We start from the raw sequence: 23,304 nt of genomic DNA on the forward strand, positions 1-23,304 counted from the left end.
TCATTGAGTGGATATGTTACAGAGCAAACAAGGGGGGCCTGGGACGATATACTATTATTGTAAAAAAAAGCCCCCAGGTCCGTCATGTCCGCCACCCGAGGAAAGATGTCTCTCAATGCCAGAGATTCGTGAAAAGGAAAGGAAATGTTTATTTAATGCTATACAAACTGAAAGTAGTAACCTAATGTCTTTATCAAAAAATCATAAAGTCCCTTAAAAGACCCACAAACAGACACAGTCCTTCCTTCTCCCTTCCCCCTTTGCCCAGTCCAGAGTACCATATCTCAGGAAAGGAAATAGAAGTCCATGGCTTGGGCAGTCCTCTGGTTCTTCCCAGTTAGTACTCCATCTCAACTGGGAGACCTCCCTGGGTTCCCGGCACCCTCGGCTGAGTCGCCAGGATCTCTGCTAAAACCAGGTGGTGGTTTCCCCTTCTAAAGCTGCGGGGGTCCCCACTCTGGCAAAGGCACGTGGTCCTCTCTCCCAGGGCCACGGGAGTCTCCACTCTGCCCAGGCCGCGTGGTTCTCTCTCTCAGGGCTGCAGGAAGGGAGAGTCCCCACTCTGTCCAGGCCGCGTGGTTCACTCTCTCAGGGCCGCAGTCTCTCTGCACTTCCACAGCTGCATGGTTCTCTCAGGGCTGCGCATGGTTCACCCTCAATGGCTGCTGTCTTCTCCAGCTTTTCTGGTCGCCATCGTGGGTCTGGGCAGGTGTCACCCCATGTCATGGAGCCAATCTTCTCCCAGCTCCTACGCAGGCACTGTAACTCAGGGGACCTGCCCCCCAGTCCCATCTTGATGGGGAAGTTACTTCCATTCCCCTGGCTCAGAGCATGGGCACAGCTATTTAACATATCTAAGTGACCAGCCAAAGGCTATAGATATGTTAAATGACCACACCAGAGATTAGCTGCAAGGCTGTTGCTATGCAAAACAGCTCTCAATGGCCCTGCTCCATTTGTCCCTTCCCCCGACTCACACCCTGGGCGGGGGGGGGGGGGGGGGGGGGGGGGGGGAGAAGACATCCAAAAATCTCCTGGACACCTTGAGTTCGGACCCCATTTTAAATGCCCATTTGGGGTCCCCCCTCTTGGCTGTACCCTGTAACAGATATGGAATCCATACCTGCTGGATATGGAATTTTGTTTAGGCTGTGCTTCTACTTGCTGGAAGTTCTCTTGCTCATTGTTCTCATAGCTCCGGGACAGTTCTTTTTCCATTGCTCTGCTTGGACATACCTAGAATGGACATTCAGAATATATCCGTCTTGGAGATCGAAAAGCATCCTCACTGAGTACTCACTCATTATACTTCCTATGATCAATGTTTGTGACCACAGTTTTTGAAGTTATGCATAGTCAGTCTCTTTATTCTGCCTGGTGGATAGTTAGCTGGCACAATTCAAACAAATAGGCTTCTTATTGTTATAGAAAGGACTAGGGAGTTACGGGGTCCCTTTGTCACTGTGGATTCTTTGCCCACCACCAGGAAATTGGAATTATGGCTCTCAATGCCAGAATTTGGTGAAAAGGAGAGGAACTATTTATTCAAAAGTTATACAAACTTTGAGTAATGACTCAATGTCTTTGTTAAAATCCCAAAGTCCGTTAAAACACACACATTCCTTCCTTCCCCTCTGTGCCCAGTCAGGCCAATCAGAGGTACTGTATCTGAGGAAAAAATAGAAGTCTGTGGCTTGGCTAGGTCCAGGTTCTTCCCAGTAATCCGTGGCAGGCCTCTCACGGCTCCGTGTGTCCCTTCCCTCAGTCCAGGCTTGTGGGGGTGGGGATATCCTATATTTTTATATTTTTTGGACACCCTGAGTTCTGGACCCCATTTCAAATCCTTCACTTGGGGGCCTCTGGCTGCACCCTGTTACATTATCTATGATTTTTGTAATTTTAAAAAGTTATTTATTTATTTTAGAGAGAGAAGAAAGGGGGGAGAAACATTGATTTGTTCCACTTATTGATGCAGTTATTGGTTGCTTCTTTTTTAAATTATATTTTGATTATGCTATTATAGTTGTCCCAGTTTTTCCCTTTATCACCCTCCACCCAGCACCCCCCAGCCCCTCAGGCAATCCCTACCCTTTGTTCATGTTCAGGTTCATGGGTCATGTGAACAAGCTGTTTGGCTACTCAAATTCCTATACTGTACTTTACATCCCCATGGCTATTCTGTGACTACCAATGTGTGCTTTTTAATCCCCTCACCTCTTCACCCATTCTTCCGAACTCCTCTACCATCTGGCAGCCATCAAAACCCTCTCCGTATCTATGATACCGTGTCTGTTCTTATGTGCTTAGTTTGTTTTCTAGACTCAATTATTGATAGATATGTATTTACTGCCATTTTATTGCTTATAGTTTTGATCTTTTTTGAAATAAATCCCTTTAACATTTCATATAATAATGGTTTGGTGATGATGAAGTCCTTTAGTTTTTTTTTTCCCTCCTGGGAAGTTCTGACAAGCCATTCATGTGGAAAAGCCACTGTTAACAGCTTGGGTGGACCCATATATTGGGTGGGGCAGAGTGTCAGGATCATCAGGGCAGGGCAAACAGTGTTAGCCGGTTTGATGGAGCCTGAGATATGGTACCCACCTGCAAGCTCTGTGACTCTGTTGGGGGAGGGTTCAGAAAAGAAACAATGGTTTTGCTGGCCATTCTGTCTGGGAAAAAGCTGTCCCCCAGCTCTTGCCCCAATGCCAGACACTTAAGTTTCTCCCTCTATCCACTGGTGCCTTTCAAGCTGTTATCCTGGTGCTAGAGCTCAGAGGGAGTGAGTCTGAGTAAGTTCATGTACAGGTTCTTTAAGAGAAACTGCTTGGGAATCCAGAACTTTCTTCCACTGATCAATCTCCATTGGTTTTTGCAGCTAGAAGTTATAGGGATTTATCTTCCTGGCACTGGAACCCTGGGCTGGGGGCCTATGCATAGGGCTAGGACCCCTCACTCCTGAGATATCCCTCCGGAATTTTTGTCCACTACACATGGGTGTGGGACCAGCCTGTTCCATGTCTCTGTGTTCCTGTGTCTCCATTCCATGTCTCCATCACTCCTACCAATCTGGATGGATAGGGTTTCTTTACACCGTAGTTGTCAGATTTCCATCACCTTGATCTCTGATGGTTCTGAGTGATGGTTGTTCTATAGTTTAGATGTAATTTTGATGTGGTTGTGTGAGAGGGCAAACCATGTTTACCAGAAGTCCATTGGTTGATTCTTGTGCGTGCCTTGACCAGGGATTGAACCTGCAACCTAGGCATGTTGGGACAACTCTCTAACCAACTGAACTATCCGGCCAGGATAAGGTACTTATCTCTTTTATTCTGGTCAACTTATGTGTGCTAACAGCCATACACAAAGTTTTTTTCTGGATTCACCTTTAATTTTTTTTTAATACTCAAGGACATTTTTCCATTGTTTTTTGGAGAAAGATGAAGGGGAGAGAGATAGAGACAGAGAGAGAGAGAGACATCAGTGTGAGAAAGAAAGAAACATCAATGGTCACCTCACATACACACCCTAACCAGGAATAGAACCACAACCTAGGTATGTGCCCGGACTGGGATTGGGATCGTACCCTCAGCCTTTGGTTAACAGGATGATGCTCCAACCAACTGAGCCACAATGGTTAGGGCCTGGACTTACTTTTTAAAGTTACTATAATTCTGTTTTCTTGGCCCCATTCTTCTCTCCCTCTCTTCACTAAATTGTGGGTACTTTGAGTCTATCTAGCCAGTTTTAATTTCTTTTTCCTGAGCCAGTTTGTCAAATTGCACAGCTTAATTGTATTTTTTTGTTTGTTTTGAGGTATCTTAATCCATTCAGAGATTTGAACCTTGATCTGATCCTTGCCAGAAGGCAGCCTCTGTATTAAGGGTCTTCTCAATTTTATCATTTGAAAATGAAAAATGTTTCTTCACCATTATGAGTTCTTCTATTTGTGGACTTCGTTTCCTTTCATTTCTGCTTTCAAAATGGCCAATTATAAACTCATTTCTTTCTTAAATACCTTGTCAAATGCTCCCAATAATAGCAGACACATGCTACTATAACCTAACAGGAACTTAAGTTGTTTAGTATGACTTTTTCCTTCCTTCAGGCTAGTTGTCCAGCCTACATAGCACTATGACTCACTCACATCATTTCAGCCAGATTCTTTCCCCTTTGCACATACTGCTCATCCACTCCCTTAATCATTAAGTCCTTACTTAGGACATCAGGTTCCAGTCAATATCAAGCTATCTTAGAATAAAGCCTCAGGACAGTTTCAAACTAAAAATAACATCTTGACCTCAGTTGTGTTTCAGCCCCAGGCCCATGAAAGCAGAGAACCTCACTGACCACAGCCTCATGAAATCAGAAAGAACTCTGTTAAGACTGAAATCTGGACCTGATAACAATTGTTATGGAAGAAACCAGGTTCTTCTTGTTCACGCAGTAAAGAATTATAGATCAGCAATCCTATTAGCATGCAGGTGAAGTTTATTAGTGCTGAGCTCTACTGGGAGAGCAAAAGGAAGGGTAGCAAGAACAGAGTGTCCAGAGGCCAGGTGGATAGCACCTGGGTGGCGACAGGCCCTGTGGCCAGAGTGGTGAGAGGCTGGGTGGCCAGGGAAACCGCTCCCTGCCTTGTGGCAAGAAAGCCAAGAGAGTGAGTCCTTTGTTCTAAGAACTTATATATTGGGATAAGAGTGAAGAAGTTCACATATTGATTGATGGGTAAAAGTGGTGTTGTTACAGAACAAACAAGGGGGGCCTGGGACGATATACTATTACTGAAAGAAACCCCCAGGTCCGTTATGTCCACTATCTATAGGAAAGATGTCTCTCAATGCCAGAGATTTGTGAAAAGGAAAGGAAATGTTTATTTAATGCTATACAATCTTAAAGTAGTGACCTAATGTCTTCATCAAAATCCCAAAGCCCCTTAAAACACCCACAAACAAAGTCCTTCCTTCCTTCCCCCTTTGCCCAGTTCAGAGTACTGTATCTCAGGAAAGGAAATAGAAGTCCATGGCTCTGGTTATTCCCAGTTAATACTCCGTTTTGACTGGGAGACCTCTCTGGGTTCCTGGCACCCTCAGCTGTGTCACCGGGATCTCTGCTAAAACCTGGTGGTAGTTCCCCCTTCTAAAGCTGCGGGGATCCCCACTCTGGTGAAGGCACATGGTCCTCTCTCCCAGGGCCACAGGAGTCTCCACTCAGCCAAAACCGCGTGCTTCTCCCCACAAAGCTGCAGGGGCAGGGGGGCGGTGGTAGCGCAGGGTCACCACTCTGCCAAAGCTGAGTGGCGATTCTCTGCTAAATCTACATGGTGATTCTCTCTCGCAGGGCTGTGGGAGTCTCCACTCTGCCAAAGCCGCGTGGTTCTCCCTCCTCAATGGTTGTGGTCCTCCCTGCACTGCCACAGCCGCATGTAACTCGGGGGAGCTGCCCCCCAGTTACATCTTGGTGGGGAACTTACTTCCATTCCCCTGGCTCAGAGCATGGCTACAGCTATTTAACATATCTATATAACCAGTCAAAGGTTATATAGATATGTTAAATGATCACACTAGAGGGTAGCTGCAAGGCTGTTGCTATGCAAAACAGCTCTCAATGGCCCTGCTCCATTTGTCTCTTCCCCCAACCCACACCTGGGGGTGGGGAGGGGGCGGTGAAGACATCCAAAAATCTCCTGGACACCTTGAGTTCTGGACCTCATTTCAAATGCCCATTTGGGGTCTCCCCTCTTGGCTGCACCCTGTAACAGTGCCAGCTTTCCCCAGGGAGATATGACTACCTAAACATAGGTATGTGTGGGGGTCTGTTAGCTTGTGCCTGAATCCCTACCTTGCTCCAGACTCCATTTGTTCATTTTGTATATGTGACAGGAGGCAGGCAGTTAATCTAAGTTACTTTATGGGCTTTTTCTTAGGGCACTGTGGACCCTCCTCCCCTTCCCCCTTCCAAGCCTTGGGATAATACACAGTCTCAAGGCTTTCCTTTCCCAAGCTGGTGGAGATGATACATGCAGACTTTCAAGGGCTCAGCCCCTTCCTGCACTATTATAGTTTTGCTTGTGTTGTTCAAAATGCCTGGTAATCTTATCAGACAAGGCTCAGGGCTGCTGGGTCAATGGGTGAGACATATCTTCCTTTGCTTCCAGTCTCCTGTATTGAGTTCTTTGTTAGGTTGTGAGGGCCCTGCCTTTGTTTCCCCTCTGGCTGCTCATTCCTCACTGCCACATAACACAATGACCAGCTATTCCCTACACTGGTCCTGACCAATGAGCAGAGCCCACAGCCCCAACTTCCTTAGTCACCATGACTCATGATTTTTTCCCTTTTATAATGGATCCCTTAGAGGCCATTGAGGAGCCAGGTCTTAGGCAAGCTCACCTGTGTCTCTGGGTTTGGCATTCTTTCTGATAGGGGACTCAAGACTTGGAAAACTTTAGCTTAAGGTAAAAAGCTGTAAATCTAGCAAGTAATGTGTATATTAAGCTTTTGTTTCAGAAACTACAGATAAGGCCCATCCTGGCTCCTGGGAAAAGCAGCCGACCTCCTGGGGCACTGGCTAGAGATTACTATCTGGGGACAAGTTGGAGGCATCCAGACCTTTTGTGTGACCACCCTGCCCCTTGGGAACAGCTAACTGCTGAGAACAGGAAGGCTGCAGCTTCGCTCACCTAATCCTCCCTGAAATGCCCTTACCACACCTTGCTTGTCCTCCCCCACCCCCCTTATAAAAGATCTGGCCAGGAAAGAGAAGGCAAGATGGTTTGTTAAGGCATGAACCCTCCATCTTCTCTGATCGCGGGCCATCTGAATAAAACACCCATAAAAGATTCAATTGCTGTCATTGCTTACTGGATTTGGTAGTGTCAGGCAGTCCGAACACCAGTGTCTTTTCTGGTTACATTTCCTTAAATGAACCTTTACCTTCTTTGCTGCAAACTGCTGTTGCCATTTTAGTGGGCTTTGATGTGTGTAGGCAAACAAACCCACTTAGTTTGATAACACTACTAATTTTGTTGTTCACACATCTTTCAAAAAAAACCCCAAACCCCACAAGCTAATTAGGTACATTATCTGCCTTCCAAGCTATCATGTGTGAGTTTTACCAAGTGTTTTCCAATATATAATATGGATTACTCTCTAATCTCTGGTAATTATTTTCTGGTTACCTCCTAATTGGTTCTTAAGCCAAAGCCATGCAGTATTTTACATTGTGTAGTGGATTCTCTCCAATCCCCATTCCTATCTTTTGGCTATTAAAATACTCCTACTCAGAATACCAATTTATGTGTCAATCAGGATAGACCATGTGATGCTAATGTGACAAATTATCTCTAAGTTTCAGAGATGCCAAACAACCAAAGTTTACTCCTTGCTCAGGCTGCATGTCCACGATAGGCAACAAAAAACGCTCACGGTAGACACTCAGGGGCCAGGCTTACTGCAGCACCAATTGGTCGTGATGCCAGGCTGCAGGGAACGAACTTTGAAGGGTTTTGAACTGGCAATGAAATTCTTGGTCCAGAAATGTCCTTTCCATTCATAACTCAACCAGAACTAAGTGTATGACTCTGGCCAAAAATAAAGGAGCTTGGATGTTCAATCCTACAATATGCTTGTAAGGCAGAAAGCCAAAACTGTAGAGTGAATAACATTATGATATCCAGTTGGTATTAAAAAAGAAAAGATACTCATTCTTGAAAAATATACAAAGTATAATGAAGATAATAAAAATCACCAAAAATCTCCCCTCAGAGATAATGGTAAAGCATTTTTATGTCTTTTCTTCCAATCTTTTTTTTCCCCAATCATATCACATTTCATCTTGTGATTATACCCTATGTTATTATTTCCCTATTGTTGGCCATTAAGGTTATTTCTGATTTTTTTCACATTATATGTGCTATGATATTCATAAACCCTTGTGTTATCTTAATGTGCACAGCTTTATTTGCAGCTCTGACCTTATTTCAGCTAAGCTGACAGGTTAAAGGATATTAGTTCTTTTAAGGATCTTAATACCTGTGGCTGCAATTGCTTTCTAGAAAGGTAGAAATTGGTCTGCATTTTTATTAATAGTACATACACTAACCTGGCTGGTGTAGCTCAGTGGACTGAGCACGGCTGTGAACCAAAGTGTCGCAGGTTCGATTCCCAGTCAGGGTACATGCCTGGGTTGCGGGCCATGACCCCAGCAACTGCACATTGATGTTTCTCTCTCTCTCTCTCTCTCTCTCTCTCTATCTATCTCCCTCCCTTCCCTCTCTAAAAATAAATAAATAAATAAAAAAAGAGTACATATAGTAGTGTTGGGAACCACCCTGATTGGTATCAGAAGCTGAAACCCCCGCCTAGGCTAAGGCTAAGGGAATGCCCTTGGAATCGTAAGCCAGCAAGGAGACAAAAGCTTATCTCCCTGGCAGGAATGCTGCTTCTGCTGCTTTATTCATAACTGACCCCCAAAAGCTTGGTCGGTTAGCCAAAGATGGGTAAGATTCCCCAAGGGGGGAACGACCTAAGACAGGCACGATCACTTTGGGAGGCCCTCCAAAAGAAGGACTTAGGGGGCTGCAGCAAAAGGGGGTGATGGACCCTCGCTCCTTGGCTTTGACATAGCCTGAGTTCTCATCATCTGGGAGAAAATCTCCTTATCTCTTGGTTGCCTTAGTTCCCCTGCTCCACCTAAGCCTGAAACAATGACAGGGTGGTGCAGCTCTGTGCTGAAAAGGGCAGATTCCCCGGGTGATCAGGCCTAAGAAAGAATATGTAAATTACTGTGAAACCTTCTTTGTTTAGAATGCTTTCAGTTGAATAAGAAGGGTCCAAGGGGGAAGTTAGTTTGTTCCTCAAAGTCTTACAGCTCTTTGACCCCAACCCAAAATAGACCGGCAGAGTTCCTTGTTTTCTATGGTTTCTAACTTCCCCCTAATGAGTACTGTACTTTACCTGAATTATTATGCAAAATGAGCCCAATAAAAGCAGGTATGGACGGTAAATCGGCACACTCCCCACTGGGGGGGTGGCCATTTCGTCCCTACTTCCCCACAGAAACTAGTTTGTCTCTGTGCATGTTTTTTTTTCTCACGTGTTTTTCGACGAGCCATCCACAGCGTTCTGTGATCACTGCTGGCTGGTGACCCACGGCAACACAGTAGAGGGCTATGTCATTTCTCCCTTTCAGCATTGGGTACTACTCCTTTAAAATTTTTTCTTTTTATCCTAGTTTTAGAAATCTTCACAATGTATGCCACAATTTATGAAAATAAATTATCATCAAGATACAGGTAATGGGTTTTGGTTTTTGGTATCACAAGTGTAAAACATTCAAGAAAATGTTAACCAATTTGATTTTACTTAAGCTGTGAGACAGAGACAACTACAGTGAGATAGGAGGCCTTATGGCTGGGGCTGTCAGGGATTAAAATGTTTTTTCTTTTAAATGCAGTTTCAGTGATAAGCTGCTAGCATTATTTTGGCTACATTTGGAGTCCTGCTCTCTCAAGGATAGTTGGGCACTCCAGGGGAGGAAGAAGTTTTCCTCAACCGCTCTAGAGTCTGTGGCTGGTATCTGGAAATTAAACTGACAAAAAGATTAACAAGAGAAAAGCATACAAACTTATTTAAGATAAATTTTATATGGCATCAGAGCCTTCCTAATGAAATGAAAACCCAAATAAGTGGTTAAACCTGAGTGGTTTTATGCCAGGGATGGTGAAGAGTGTAGTCATAGGAAGTGAAAACTGGTAGGACGGGGTATCAAAGTGTAGTGAACCAGGTGAAACTTAGCCAGGCCTGTTCATTCAGGTTGCTCTCTGTCCCTTGGTTGTTGGAGATAAAGATCCTCCTTCCCTCTGGGAAAAGGGAGGGCACCTCTCACAGGAGGGTTTTATGACTTGTTTCAGGGAAGTACAGACAGTCCTTCTTGCACATGCCATTTCTCATATTCCTTTTGTTTTAAACACTCAATATGCCAAGTTATCACATTTCAAGGTAGCATGTCCATGTCAGCATATACAAGTTGGAAGAGCTGGCACAGACAAAGTGAAGGGTTGCTCTGTATATGGTTCAATGGCACAGATGTGTAGACCTGCGTTCCCTACTAATACTAGCCATCTCATTATTCCCTAGAAAGGATCCCACCTGGACTATGGTGCTTGTCGTGTTCCCTTAGAGTTCATCTTTGTTCCCCCCTGCAGCCCTAGCCACCACTTTTCTTCTTTCTTTCTTCATATACTTGACTTTTCTGGTTAAGTGGCATTGTACAATATATGGCCTTTGGATCTTTCATGTAACATGATGTGTTGAACTTCATCCTTGTTGTAGCATCTATCACTATTTCACTTCTTTTTATTCCTTAACAGTGTTACATTGTATATACCATGTACATATACTGCATTAGGTTTATCCTTTAAGCAATTGATGGTCATTTGGGTTATTTCCACTTCTTGCCTATTATGTATAATATAATGTTATGAGTGTTTGCATGTAAGTCCTTGTTGGGACGTGTTTTCATTTCTCTTGGTTAGGTATCTAAGAGTGAATTTCTTGGTCATATAGTCAATTTATCCTTAATCTTTTAAGAAACTGCTGAAATGTTTAAAAGGTGACTGTAACATTTTACTTTTGCACCATGTATGAGAGTTCTCATTTCTCCATATTCTTGACAACTTTTGATATCTTTTTATTACAGTTAATGTGGAGTGGCTTTAACTTACATTTCTTTAATGACTAATGATATTGAGAATGTTGTCATGAGTATGTTATCCATTAATGTATATTCTTTGATTAAATGTCTATTCAATTTTTGTCCACTTTAAAATTATATTGTCTTATTTTTGAATTGTAAGAGTTATTTGCACATTCTGGATACAAATACCTTATCAGATATGTTATGTGCAAATATTTTTATGGTGTTCTTTCATTGTAGTGTGATGCTAGTGTTGACCAAAAGTCCGTATGGTTTTTTCTGTAAAATAAAAGACACATATTTCATTTTCTCCAATAACTTTATTGATTTGGATATTTTGAGTAGGTTGGCTACCTCCTGTGTGGTATAACATTGATTATTCTCAATTAATGTCTCAATTTGAGGGCTCTCAACAGTGGGAAATCTCCAGCATGAAACTTCTCAAACCACTTTTGACACGTTTGATCAGTCACAGCACCTTCTCCATACACTGCACAAATCTTTTTGTGTGTGTGTTTCAGTTGTGCTTTTACGGTTCTTGAAATAACAAAGCATAATATGCCACAAATGTTGCTTATTTTCTTCCACCTTCAATTTAAAAACGGCTACACAAAAATTCACCAGTTTTGATTTTTTTAAAATGCGCGCTGACATAACAGCTGTAACAACACAATCTAAAAAAATCGTTTTGAGTGAAGTTAAAGCTGATTAAGCAGTATTGGAGCCATCTTATGGGAAACAAACAAACAAACTTTTTGGCCAACCCAGTTGTTGGTCAGAGTATGCTAGATAATATTGTTGGAAAAAAAATTCAGTGGATTAAAACTTTGGTTTTATTTCTCATTCACGTATATTTTATTATGGGTCCAGGTAGCTCCCTAGTGCAGGTGTATTCTGTATGTTGGCTCAGTGATGCACCTTCTCTTCAACACATGAGCACCGAGACAAAGAAGAGAGCCTTTGGGACTCTTGTGCTGGCAGTGAAATGCTTCCACCCAAATATATGAGACCAGTCAGTTTTCGTATTTCATTGGCTGCCTGAATCATATGACCATGCCTAACCTAGAACAGTGAGTGAGGAAGGGTGTTCCTGCAATGTGTTTGAATGGAGAACAAGGAATAATGGTGAGCAGTACTAATGGCTATCATGGGGACAGAGAAGCAAGATCCCAGATTTTAAAACAAATATTATGTGTATCACAAGCAATGCACAAGTAAAATGTCCATACAATATCTTAGTTCCATGTGTGCAGGATGACTTCAGTGCAATACCGACAGTGGAATTGCTAATCTAAGAATATGCGCATTTTTACACTTTTTTTTTCATTTTACATTTCAAAAGGGGTCAAAATCCTAGAAACGTTTGCACTTGTCTAGCTGGCAGAGCCATTGCTGCTGCCTCACCCTTTGGCAGACACTGGGTATTAGCACACTTTAATTTTTGCCAATCCAACAGTCAAAAAAGGGATCTCAAGATTTCAATTGTATTTCTTTACTTAGGAGTGAAATTGAGCTTCTTTCTATTTGCCAACCATTTACCTTTTTCTTCATGCTTTCTTTGTCTTTGAGGCTGTGTGTGGATTTCCTGGGTCCTCCCAGGTGCCAGACTCAGGAGTCTGAGCTTGGCGTGGTAAAGATGATGAGCTCCCTGTTGACAGATACCATGAGCCTGTCATCCTGCGCCCTGCACACCTGGCTGTGTCTGACTGGCCCTGGGCTGGGCAGGTGAGGAAGAGGAGACACAGGTGTGGTGTGGTAAGAAGACGGCTGGGAACACAGTGAGAGCGTAGGAAGGAGGATCAGATTCCAGTGAGCAGAGGACAGACCCTGGAGAATCCTCGAAGTCCCGCCTGGGAATCTTGCCTTCACTCTTGCCCTGCACACCTGGGTTTCAACTGTTGGGAAACTACCAAGGGCCTCCAGGCAGGCGCTGGCAGCAGCGGGTCCTGGTTCGAGCTCCCACTCCGAGGCTGTGAGGTCTCACCAGCGGAGGGGGAAGAGGGAGGGACAGAGAATATCGTGCATAGTCTCCAAGTGAGTGGGGAAAAAACAAAACAAAATAAAAAAACCGAAACCAAAACCTGCCTGTTAGTCCCGCCCCGCCCCCCGCCGTGCGAGCTCCGCTAGATTCCGGTGTCGCCAACCTCCGAGGGCGCGTCTCTCCTCCGCCATGGCAAGTTGCTTTTGATTTTGCAGGGCAGGGTCCTCCCGCTGTCATTATGGACCCCTGGAAAGACGCGGGCCTGGTGGGGGCTGGCGAGGGTGCGGGGCTGACCTGGGCTGCGCGCGGAGGGGCCGTGGCAGGGACAGAGCCGTCTGCCCGGAGGCAAACCCTCCAGCAAACGTCTCCCTGCCTTTCTGCCCCGGCCCGCGTCTGAATCACAGCGGGCTGCGCCAGAGGCCCGACTCCAAAGGGACTGAACGCTGGGGCCATCTCCCGCACTCAGTACCCCGTCGCCAGGGACACAGCTGTTTCGTCAAGGAGTCGCTTCGCAGGCCGTGTTAGGGCTTAGCTGTTGTTCCCCACAACTCCCCTCGCTTTGGTGAACCAGAGTGGAAGGAGTTAACCAGAAATGGAGGCCACAGTTTCCTTTTGAAAAGGGCCAGGAAGAAGTATTCAAGCCAAGGACGCAAGTTGGGCAGGCATCCAGATTGATGCCTCGTCTCCGTTAGAGGGAATGTGGGGATTTTCTCTTGTGGCATTAGTTCTTTCTCTAAACAAGGGCTCTGTGTTTTCACCCGCTGAGCTAGCTATCAAGAGCTGTTAGCAAATTCAAGAGTTGCCCTTCCCTTTGCCTTCTCCATCAAGCGCTTGAAAGCAGTGGCAGGGCCCTTCGTTACTGGTTGTAAATGCCAGAGTCTCCGAAATGCCAAAGTAGTGTGAGATGGAAGTGCGATTTTGTTTAATGGGTGGTGGTAAAGGCAACGTCAGTGAAAATAAACAACTGATTTTAATTAAAGAAGTATAAACAAAAGCAGTGAACGGATACAATTATTTTCCCCCAATGCTTTACTTTCAAAAATTAACTCAGTTTTTCTTTACACCGTTTTGCTTTTGCTGTGAACTCTTCCTTTGCGTTTAAAAAATTTGTTTTTATTGATTTACTGATTTGAGAGACACAGAGAGAGAGAGAGAGAGAGAGAGAGAGAGAGAGAGAGAGAGACATGGATTTGTTGTTTCACTTATTTATATATTCTTTGGGTATTGTATGTACCCTGACCAACCCACAACCCTTGGTGTGCAGAAGATGCTCAAACCATCTGAGCTACCAAATTTTTTAAAAATCAAATTTGATCACTAATTAAAATTCAACCTCAGTCTTCAGGCCTCTCTTTCTTTTTTTAATACTTACCCTAGGATATGTTTTTTTTTTAAAATTTTATTTATTTATTTTTAGAGAGAAGGGGAGGGAGGGAAAGAGAGAAAAGTCCATCAGTTGTCTCCCGAGCGCCCCCAGCTGGGGACCTGGCCCACAACCCCCGCCCCTGACCAGAATCTAACCCGAGCTTTCAGTTCACAGGCCAGAGCTTAGTTAACTGAGCCACACCAGCCAGGGCTATATATATTCTTTTAAATTGACTTTTTTAAAGAGAGAGGAAGGGAGTGAGAGAGAGAAAAACATCGATGTGAAAAAGAAACATCAAATGTTTTCCTCCCACAAGTGCCCTGATGGGATCAAACCTGCGGCCAAGGTGGCCTCTCTTTCAGGAAGCTTCTTTGACTGCATAAACCAGAGTTAATCTTGCTTCCTAATCTTGTCTGTCATTTATTGTGTATTTTAGCATCTTTATAGTGAGTGATTTTGCATCCTCAAATTGTTGGACATTGGTGTTTCCTCTTGTAGTGAAATAGATCTATTTCTTTTTGTTCCTACCAAGCCCTGTTGAAATAATTTATGCAAGTGTCTGTCTCTCATCCATGAGGTAGAGGTCTTTTTATTTATTTATCTAATTTTTTTAATATTGGTAATCCTAAGGCCTATCCAAGTGTCCTAGACATAATACATGCTCAGTAAATTTTTATGGTGGAATTATATTTCAGGGCAAGGGGTATGCTTTATTTCTTTGTAAGTGTAATGGTATTCAGTGTATTGCCAAACATAGAACACATGCTTAATTATTTGTTAATTAATTGATTGAGAAGATACTATATGTTCTAAGAAAATCAGTTGCATACTCACTAACAGATACATTGTTGCCACCTTCTTTTAACAGTTACTAGCTGAAACTCCAAAGAGGTGCTGAGAGAGTGCATCCAGGGGACAGTCATCATTGACTTTAGTCATTTACTTTCGAATTACTACTATGATAAGTGAAAATTTCACTTTAGTAATCTCTGACTTTTCCCACCTTCCATGTTTGAAAGTCTAAATATTATTTTAAATTCTGCTCTGCCCTGGCTGGTGTGGCTCAGTGGATTGAATGCTGGACTGAAAACCAAAGGGTCACGTGTTTGATTCCTAGTCAGGGCACACGCCTGGGTTGCTGGCCAGGTCCCCAGTAGGGCGCATACAATAGGCAAACACACATTGATGTCTCTCTCTCTCTTTCTCCCTCCTTTCCCATTCCTCTAAAAAATAAATAAATAAAATCTTAAATTCTACTCTGGATTATTTTTGTATATTGCATAATACACTTAAGATTTATGTAGTATTACATGATTCTGTAATGTTAGGGTAGACTATTTATTCTTCCCTCTATCTTTTTCCTCAACTTCTGTTCGTCTACCTTTGTTCTACTCTTTGTTCATGTTTCTATTTTATTCTGTAATCATATTTAAATCTTTGGCATTTTGAAGACTTAACAGAATTAGTCTAAAAGTTAAAAACCAATGAGTGTTTCATTATGCAAACAGTAAATACTGTGCCCATCAGGGCGATCCAGCATTCTGTGTTCCTTTTCTCCTTTTGGTCCAACGTCACGTGTGTTTCTCCTTTACCGCTTACAGGAAAATGCCCCTAGTAGCTGTGTCAGATGGATTCTCTCTCTCTCTTTGTTTTTCTTTTTTTCTTTTTTGCTCTTCCATAATTTACTCCAAATCATGGCACACATTAGTTTGCTTGTGATCTTTAGGCTGGGGCCCCTTCCAATGTCAGAAAGCCGGAGGACTTGGTCTGTGGTTCCAGCACCCTTTCTTACCAGCAGCTCAGATTTTCCCTCGTGTGTTCACTCATTTTTTTTTTTTTCTTAAAGCGTAATAATCCTCAAGTTTTCTTTCCCAAGGTTGTCGTGCAGCTGCCTGCATTGTAGTGTGTGTGTGTATACATCCAGGGTAGGGAATGTGGGGAGACGACTGGAGCACATGCTTTGCCACAACCTTTCAACTAATCTGTCCGCTTTTGTCTCTTTTTCATCTCTGAGGTTATGCCTGAAGTTTGGCACCTTTCCACTGCAACCCCTCTTTCTTACTCGGGATTAGCTCCCTCCCTTTGTCATGTCCTTGCACATACTTCAATGGATTTTCAGTTTTGCAGAAATTTGTTGAAATCCCTCCTGTGCTTATTACTCCCTTTAATGGCACTTATGTATTCATTTAGTTTTTACTTTAGTTTTAAGGTGCTCTTGGGATAGACAGGACACGTGTACTTCGGCTGTCTTCTTCACCTGGGAGGTCAGAAGTAGTTTGACTATCCCCAATAAAGTCCTACTCTGAATATAGAGTTCTTTCACCCGAGAGCCTTAACGATCTTTGTCATCTGTTCACCCTTACTTGGGCCCATAAGACATCCTGTCCTTCCTGGGGGTAAGTTGGGATAGATTATATCTGAGCCATCAGGCTACACTACCTATAAGCATTGAGGGAAGCTTATGTGTCCACTGCCCTAAATAGAATGGGGGACAAATGAAGACATTTAGATGTAAGCCCCTTAACTGGACAATACGAGAAGTTCAAAGAGAGTGAGCCCAGGGAAAGGCCTACCTGTAGGTGGTATTTTGTGTCCAGCGTGGTGGCAGGGTCTGTGATAGGATATATTCCTGGTGCTTCAATTCCATTCAGATACATGCTTGAAGGAGGGATTTACCCCACTGCAGCCCTAGGATTATTGCCGGGGTTTTATTATTTTTTTTATGGTGACTTTTTCCTGATTCTGACCAAAAAAAGGTAGAGGATGTATTTCTAATTGTCTTATTAACTTTGGACTGCACAATCAAGAACACGTACAGTCATCTTCAAACTACCATATTTTGTGGTTAGCTTGGCTTTTTAAAAAGTTTGAATTTTAATTCAAATGTGTATTTTTTGATCTTTTTCTTTGTGATTTCCATTATTTTTAGGCCTTTATAAAATCAGACAAATATCAACCAATGTTTTCCATGCAGAAAAAAAGGGTTTGCTTTTTACATTTACCTCTCAAATTCATAGAGTTTATATTGGTATATGGTATGAGGCAAGGATCTATCTTTTCTATCTATCTATCTATCTATCTATCAATCTATCTAAAAGTATCTAATCACCTGCACTGGTACCTTTATTGAATAAAATAGCCTCTTCCACTGGTATGTGATGTTGCCCATATTAAATAGAATCTTACATATTTTAAAGAACATCTCACTATTTCTCTTACAGGCATCGGTTTTGAGTGTCAAGGAATCCAAAGCAGAGAGAACGGTTGTAGTTGCTGGTCTTCCAGCTGGCCGTTTTGATGATCTATTGCTGACCGCATTAGTGAAGATTCACTTCCAAGATATTAATGAGGGCGGAGTTGTTGAAGATGTGCTATACCCAACAAGAACCAAAGGAGTTGCATATGTAACATTCAAAGAAAAAAAAGGTATTTCTGAATCAAATTTTTGTAATATTAAAAACACTTCTATAATGAAATTGAAAATTGAATATCATTAAAATGAATCATGGGATTGGTAAAGTTTAAAGTGGCTTTTAAAAAACTTATTCTATTTTGAATTTAAAGTGGCACAATGTTGCACTAACTAGAATATACATGAAAATAGCTCATGATAAAGTAGCTAGCACCTGGCAAAGTCTTGAAGACTTCTTTTTAAATTTTGAATAGTCTATATATTATGATAAAAATCATACATTTCATTTTAGCAAATTTGTAAATTATGGAAAATAAACAAAAACCCACAAAAATGATCTTTAATCTCACTAACAAGATAACTACTCTGGGTATTTTGAGGTGGCTGCAGCAATGTGATTGTACCATTACCTTCTTTTGTTCAAGCCAGGGTTTAATTATTGGTAAAGCCAGACTGGAGAAATATGGTTGGATCTGAGATCAGGTTGCACCAGTATGTTTCCCACTCCTATCTTTGACACAGGTGAGGAAGTTGGGTCTGCCAATCATATTCACCCCTCCTGCTTCACGGAGGGAGGCAGCCTTCCTTATAGCTCAGTGACTGACAGAATAAATTGCCAGAGGAAGATGAGTCTCCATACCAGCCTCTTGGAGGTGAAAGTTCCATATTGCATAGGAGGAAGAGAGACCTTGCTCTGCTCGAGGGAAGACAGGGTCCAGAGAGAGAGCCAATAGACTATTGATTATCAGTGTCCTTATCTGTGACCATCAGTTAAGCTATCCTCATGAGGGACAGTGGAAAGGACTTATCATTATTCCTTATTATAAGGGGATTGTAGTGCTTTGGAAGTTAATATTTTATATGTTGAATTTGTAACCCAGAAAGAGAAAGAGAGGTTTATTTATTTATTCATTCACACATGTTTATTGAGTACCCGTTATTTGACAGGTACCATTCCAGGTCTTGAGGATATAGCAATGAATGAAATTGGCAAAATGGTGTCTTTCATGAAGACACCATGGGGGTGGGCAGATAGTAAACAAAGCGCTTATGTAATACCTTGGGTGGCTTATTTATTTGTATTTTATATACTTATATTTATGTTTATATTTACTTATTTTTATGAGCAACAATGCACTTTTAAAAAAATTATTTAGGTAATATTGGTTAATAGCATTATGTAAATTTCTGGTGTACAATTTTACAATACAACACCTGCACACTCTACTGTGTACTCACCACCCAAAGTCTAGCCTCCTTATGTCACCTTGCATTTGACCCCCTTTACCCTCTTCATCCTCCCCCTACCACGCTTCCCCTCTGGTAACATCCATTCTGTCATCTGTATCTATAAGTTTTTGTTTGTTTGTGTCATTTGTTTATTGCTTTTTGTTTTATATTCCACATATGAATGAAATTATATGGTTCTTGTCCTTTTCCATCTGACTTATTTCACTTGGGACGATACTCTCAAGGTCCATCCATGTCGTGCAATGTCACTAGCTATCAGGGAAATGCAGAACACACCACAGTGAGACCACTTCATACCTGTCAAGTGGCTATTGTCAAAAAGACAAGAAATAACAAGTGTTGGAGAGGATGTGGAGAAAAAGGGAACCCTTGTGCACTGCTGGTGGGAATATAAATTGGTGCAGCCACTGTGGAAAATGATATGGAGGTTGCTCAAAAAATTAAGAATAGAGTTACCTATGACTCAGCCATCCCTCTTCTGGGTATCTACCCCCCAAATTTGAAAACACTTATTTGTAAAGATATATGTGCTCCTATGTTCATTGCAGCGTTTTCACAGTACCCAAGACAGGGAAACAACCCAAGTGTTCTTTGACAGATGATTGGATTAAAAAAATGTAGTACATATATACAATAGAATACTACTAGTCATGTAAAAGATGAAATGTTGCCATTTGTTTATTTTTATTTATATACAATAGTATATAACATGAGTGCTATGAAAAAATATAAAGCAGAATGAAGGAAGGGAATAAAGTGTGTCACTTTAGATAGTGTGAGTAGAAAAACAACTCTGTTTACGTGGCATTAGAGCAGAGACCTAAATGAAGTAAGAGAATGACTCATGAAGATAAAAGGGAAGGTAGGGCATTCGTGGCCAAGGGAAGGACTGGGGAAAATTCTCTGGAGGGGCAGCACGCTGGCCATCTTGAAGAACAGCAAGGAGGCCTGTGCGGCTGGAGTGGAATGAGTGAGGGGGAGAGTAATAAGAGATGTGGTTAGATGGGTAGTGGGGGATCATTTCGTGTTGAGTGGCTTATAGGTCCATGCAAGGTGTCTGGATTCTGTTTATCCTGGGTGAGAGGGAAAGCCATTGGAGCATTTTGAGCAGAGGACAGACAAAATGTCACTGCCTTTTCTTGGGTGGTCGCTCTGTCTGCTGTGTGGAGAAGGGAAGCTACTGTCAATGGCTGGTTTTGATGAGTGTGGTAGCGGGTCAGGTGATTAAGAACTAGTGGGTATTCAGGATTTGCTGATGAATAGGTGTCATTTTCTGAGGCGTGGAGCACAGGAGGAAGAGTACTTTCAGTCAAAGGATGGTTATCTAGAGTTGAATTTTGGTCATTGAGATGCCTATTAGAATAATGAAATAGAGATTCCCACAGGCAGAAGGGAGAAGAGTCCAGGCTGAGATAGAATCTTGAAAGTAATGCACCTAGGAATGTCATCTAAAGCCATGGATCACCCAGGGGGTGCGTGTCAGTTAGCAAGGAGGTACGAGACCTGAGGCGTAGGCGTGCCGACATCTAGAGAATGGGAAGAGAAGGAGAACTAGCAAAGCAGACTGAGCAGTTCAGCCAGCGAATTAGAGGAAGGCCAGGGCAGTGTGGTGTCCTGGACTTAAGAAGGTGAAGTCTCTTCAGGGGCATAATTAACAGAGACTGATTATGTTAACTGATTGATTAACTTTTAGGTGTTTGTTTTCTATTTATATATACATATATGTGTTTTTAAAAGTATGACTAGGATCGTATTTATACATAAATTAATTTTAATATATTGAAGTAGGAGGGAAAGCTATTTAAAAGTTGACTTTAGGGGAAAATGTTGAAAAAACTTAGGCATTCTAAATAATAGAGTTGAACATCTCTATTATTATTAACGAAAATAATTATTAGTGTGTCAAGCCATAATGCTTCTGATGGCATTGTTTCCACTTAGTTGCAGAGAATGTCATCAGAAAAGAGAAACACTGTCTAGCAGAGAAGGCTGGACACATTCAACTCATAGTCTCTCATTTGAGTGAAAAGGTAAGGTGTGATGCTGTAGGCCCGCTGGTGGTCCTCGATCCCTTTTCTTCTGCAAAGTGTTCCCTACACGGGAGACGTGTAGCACTATTACCCCATGACTTCTAGGATGGAAAGTGCCAACTCCCTAACCTGAGGCAGTGTTGAAGGCCAAACCTGTATCTTAACATTTTTTTGGTTACTGCCTGGTCTGTGTTTATGTTTCCGTATGTCCCAGTTGATGCTTTCACAGTGATAGTGAGTTTTTATGCTCTCATGGATGACGTTAGATATGTACCTAAAAACTTATTTTGGGAAAAAACAAAAACCCGATTAGCATGAACATTAAAAAGAAGCTTTGAAGATTCAGGAAAGGCAGAAATCAGAGGAAAAAGTTAAAATTCAAAGCATTGGTTTGAAACTTTATTTGGTAAGAAACCCAGGGTTCTGTGCAGCCATCTTCACACTTGGAGGGTTCTGTACGGGGTCCCCTATCCTCAGAGCAGAGACAGAACAGTGTGTATCTGTGGATTCTGCTTAAGACTTTGTTTCAGAAAAACGTTCTGCCTCTTAAAAATTCTTGACCACCTCTGCTTTGGGGAATGCAGCGAGGGACTGTGAATCCCACATTGACATTGTGGGATCCCCTCTGATGGACTGTTGCACAGACAGTGGCAGAAGAAGAATGTGTTTATGTGGTCCGCTCCACTAAACAGTGCTGTTTTAATTCCTGTCTCTTTAATTTTAGGTCTTCAGCTCGGTCAATGCTGTACTTGATCTTTCCATTTTTCAGAGTCAAGTCTTTCTGGAATGTCTGGTAAGAGACCTGAAAAGGAAACATCCAACTCTGTGCTTCAGTTCTTTGGAAGACAATGGAAGAATCTCTGTTCAAGGATCATTTCTGGCTATGAAGAAGCTCAAAGAATCTTTGCTATTAAAAGCAGGTTCTCTTTTAGAAAAAAACAGGGGTTTTATCAGTGAGCGGGAAAAGAGGAATAAACAGAGCCCCAGAAGGAGCCCACAGAAGAGTGCCAACTCTCTGGAGACACCCAGGCGCTCAGTGCCCGAGACTCCTAGAAGGGGAGAAATAGTTGTTCTCGACACAGATGTTTTTCATTACCTGAAAAGGGGCAATTTTTATAAAAGCACATTGAAAAAATATCATGTTCTATGTCAGGAGAGAGTAGATGGTGAAATTACCACAATTTGCATAAGAAATGCTCTAGCTGGTTCTCAGCCAAACCATGAAAAACTTGTGAAAGAGTTCATTGAGAAATATTCACATGCTCTTCACTTCGAGCTTAGAAAAGAGACATTTGTTTTGGAAGGAATGGAGAATAGAGAGAAAGTAAGTATTAAGGGGGCATGTAAACAACTAAGTTCAAAGTACCTTGATGTTCTGATTAAGTTTTATGAGACACACATTGACATTATAGGACCTTCTTCTGTCATTTATGCATTTAAAAAAGAGGCCATGAAACTAACAAGGCACAGAGTTAGGTAATAGAATCTCAGCAATAAGGATGATAATGACTGTTGCTTTCCTTACTGAGCAGGGATGACACGCTAGTTTTATGCACTTTATCTCATTTAATCTTTGTGTCCTACTTCGTTGTAGGCATTGCTATCCTTACGTGATAGGGGAAGGAACCGGGGATTTGGAGGCTAAAACACTTTCCGAGGTTATCTAGTTAACAAGGAATGAGGCTGGGGTTAAACCCAGTCTGTGTGACTACAAAGATAATATTTAAGGTATAAAACTTTGAAAAAAAAAAACCCTCACTAAACTTTGAAGAAATTTCACTTTCTCTGCAACCTCAAATTCTTAGAAAAAGAAGTAGCCTTAATTCTAATATGTGAGAAGTTTAGATGATGATGATGATGCCATTGACAGTTTTTTTGCATTTGCAAAGTTTGCATTTATGCTAAATAGAATAAGAATGCTGCCAAAAGTCACTTGAGAAGCTACTTGGGAAGTATTTCTAATATAGGTTAAATCATTACTTGACTAAATCCCATTGGTACAAGGTTACTGGACAGATGGGACATTTTTATTCAGCCTAACTAAGTGCTTACATAAAATGTTTGTTCTCCTGTTGTAATTATGAAGACAGGGTAGTGTCTTTTTTCTTTGTTCCCCTTTTTATTTTGTAACTGTGTTTAAGCAACAACATTTGAGGAGTAAGATCATGGATGATGAGGGTAATAACATACGTACTGGAAATATTTGGGGGAACTTTTTGTAAAGTGTATGATTGTCCAACCACTATGCTGTACACTTAAAACTAACACAAAATAATATTAAAAGTAAACTGTATTTGAAAAAATTTTTAAATGTCACAATTTTCACATATGGAACTAACAGAAAAATTCCCTGGGCTGGGTAGCTTGGTTGGTAAAAGCGTCATCCCATATGCAAAGGTTGTGGGTTTGAGCCCGAGTTAGGGCATGCACAATCAACCAATGAGTGCATGAATAAGTGGGAAAACAAATCGATGTTTCTGTCTCCATCTCTCCTTCATTTTTCTCTCTAAAATCAATAAATAAAAAAATTAAGAAAATAAGTAAAAGGAAACATTTATTAATACAAAAA

At 41.9% G+C, this 23,304-nt stretch overlaps 1 protein-coding gene across 2 annotated transcripts; it reads left to right on the forward strand.

Annotated features, from left to right (window-relative positions):
* The first annotated feature begins 12,717 nt into the window (after positions 1-12,717).
* Positions 12,718-22,476, forward strand: RBM43 (RNA binding motif protein 43). 2 transcript variants are annotated; one of them, XM_028509626.2, is made up of 4 exons: positions 12,718-12,868; positions 17,264-17,468; positions 20,647-20,735; positions 21,460-22,476. In XM_028509626.2, exons 1-4 carry the CDS (start codon positions 12,866-12,868, stop codon positions 22,213-22,215), a joined length of 1,053 nt encoding a protein of 350 aa, XP_028365427.1. In that variant the 5' UTR covers positions 12,718-12,865; the 3' UTR covers positions 22,216-22,476. The 2 variants fall into 2 exon arrangements, with proteins under 2 accessions (XP_028365427.1, XP_035879409.1); XM_036023516.1 differs by lacking the exon at positions 12,718-12,868 and adding an exon at positions 16,749-17,025.
* Positions 22,477-23,304: the final 828 nt, after the last annotated feature.

Source organism: Phyllostomus discolor, chromosome 4, assembly GCF_004126475.2.
Source record: "Phyllostomus discolor isolate MPI-MPIP mPhyDis1 chromosome 4, mPhyDis1.pri.v3, whole genome shotgun sequence".
Classification (NCBI taxonomy): domain Eukaryota; kingdom Metazoa; phylum Chordata; class Mammalia; order Chiroptera; family Phyllostomidae; genus Phyllostomus; species Phyllostomus discolor.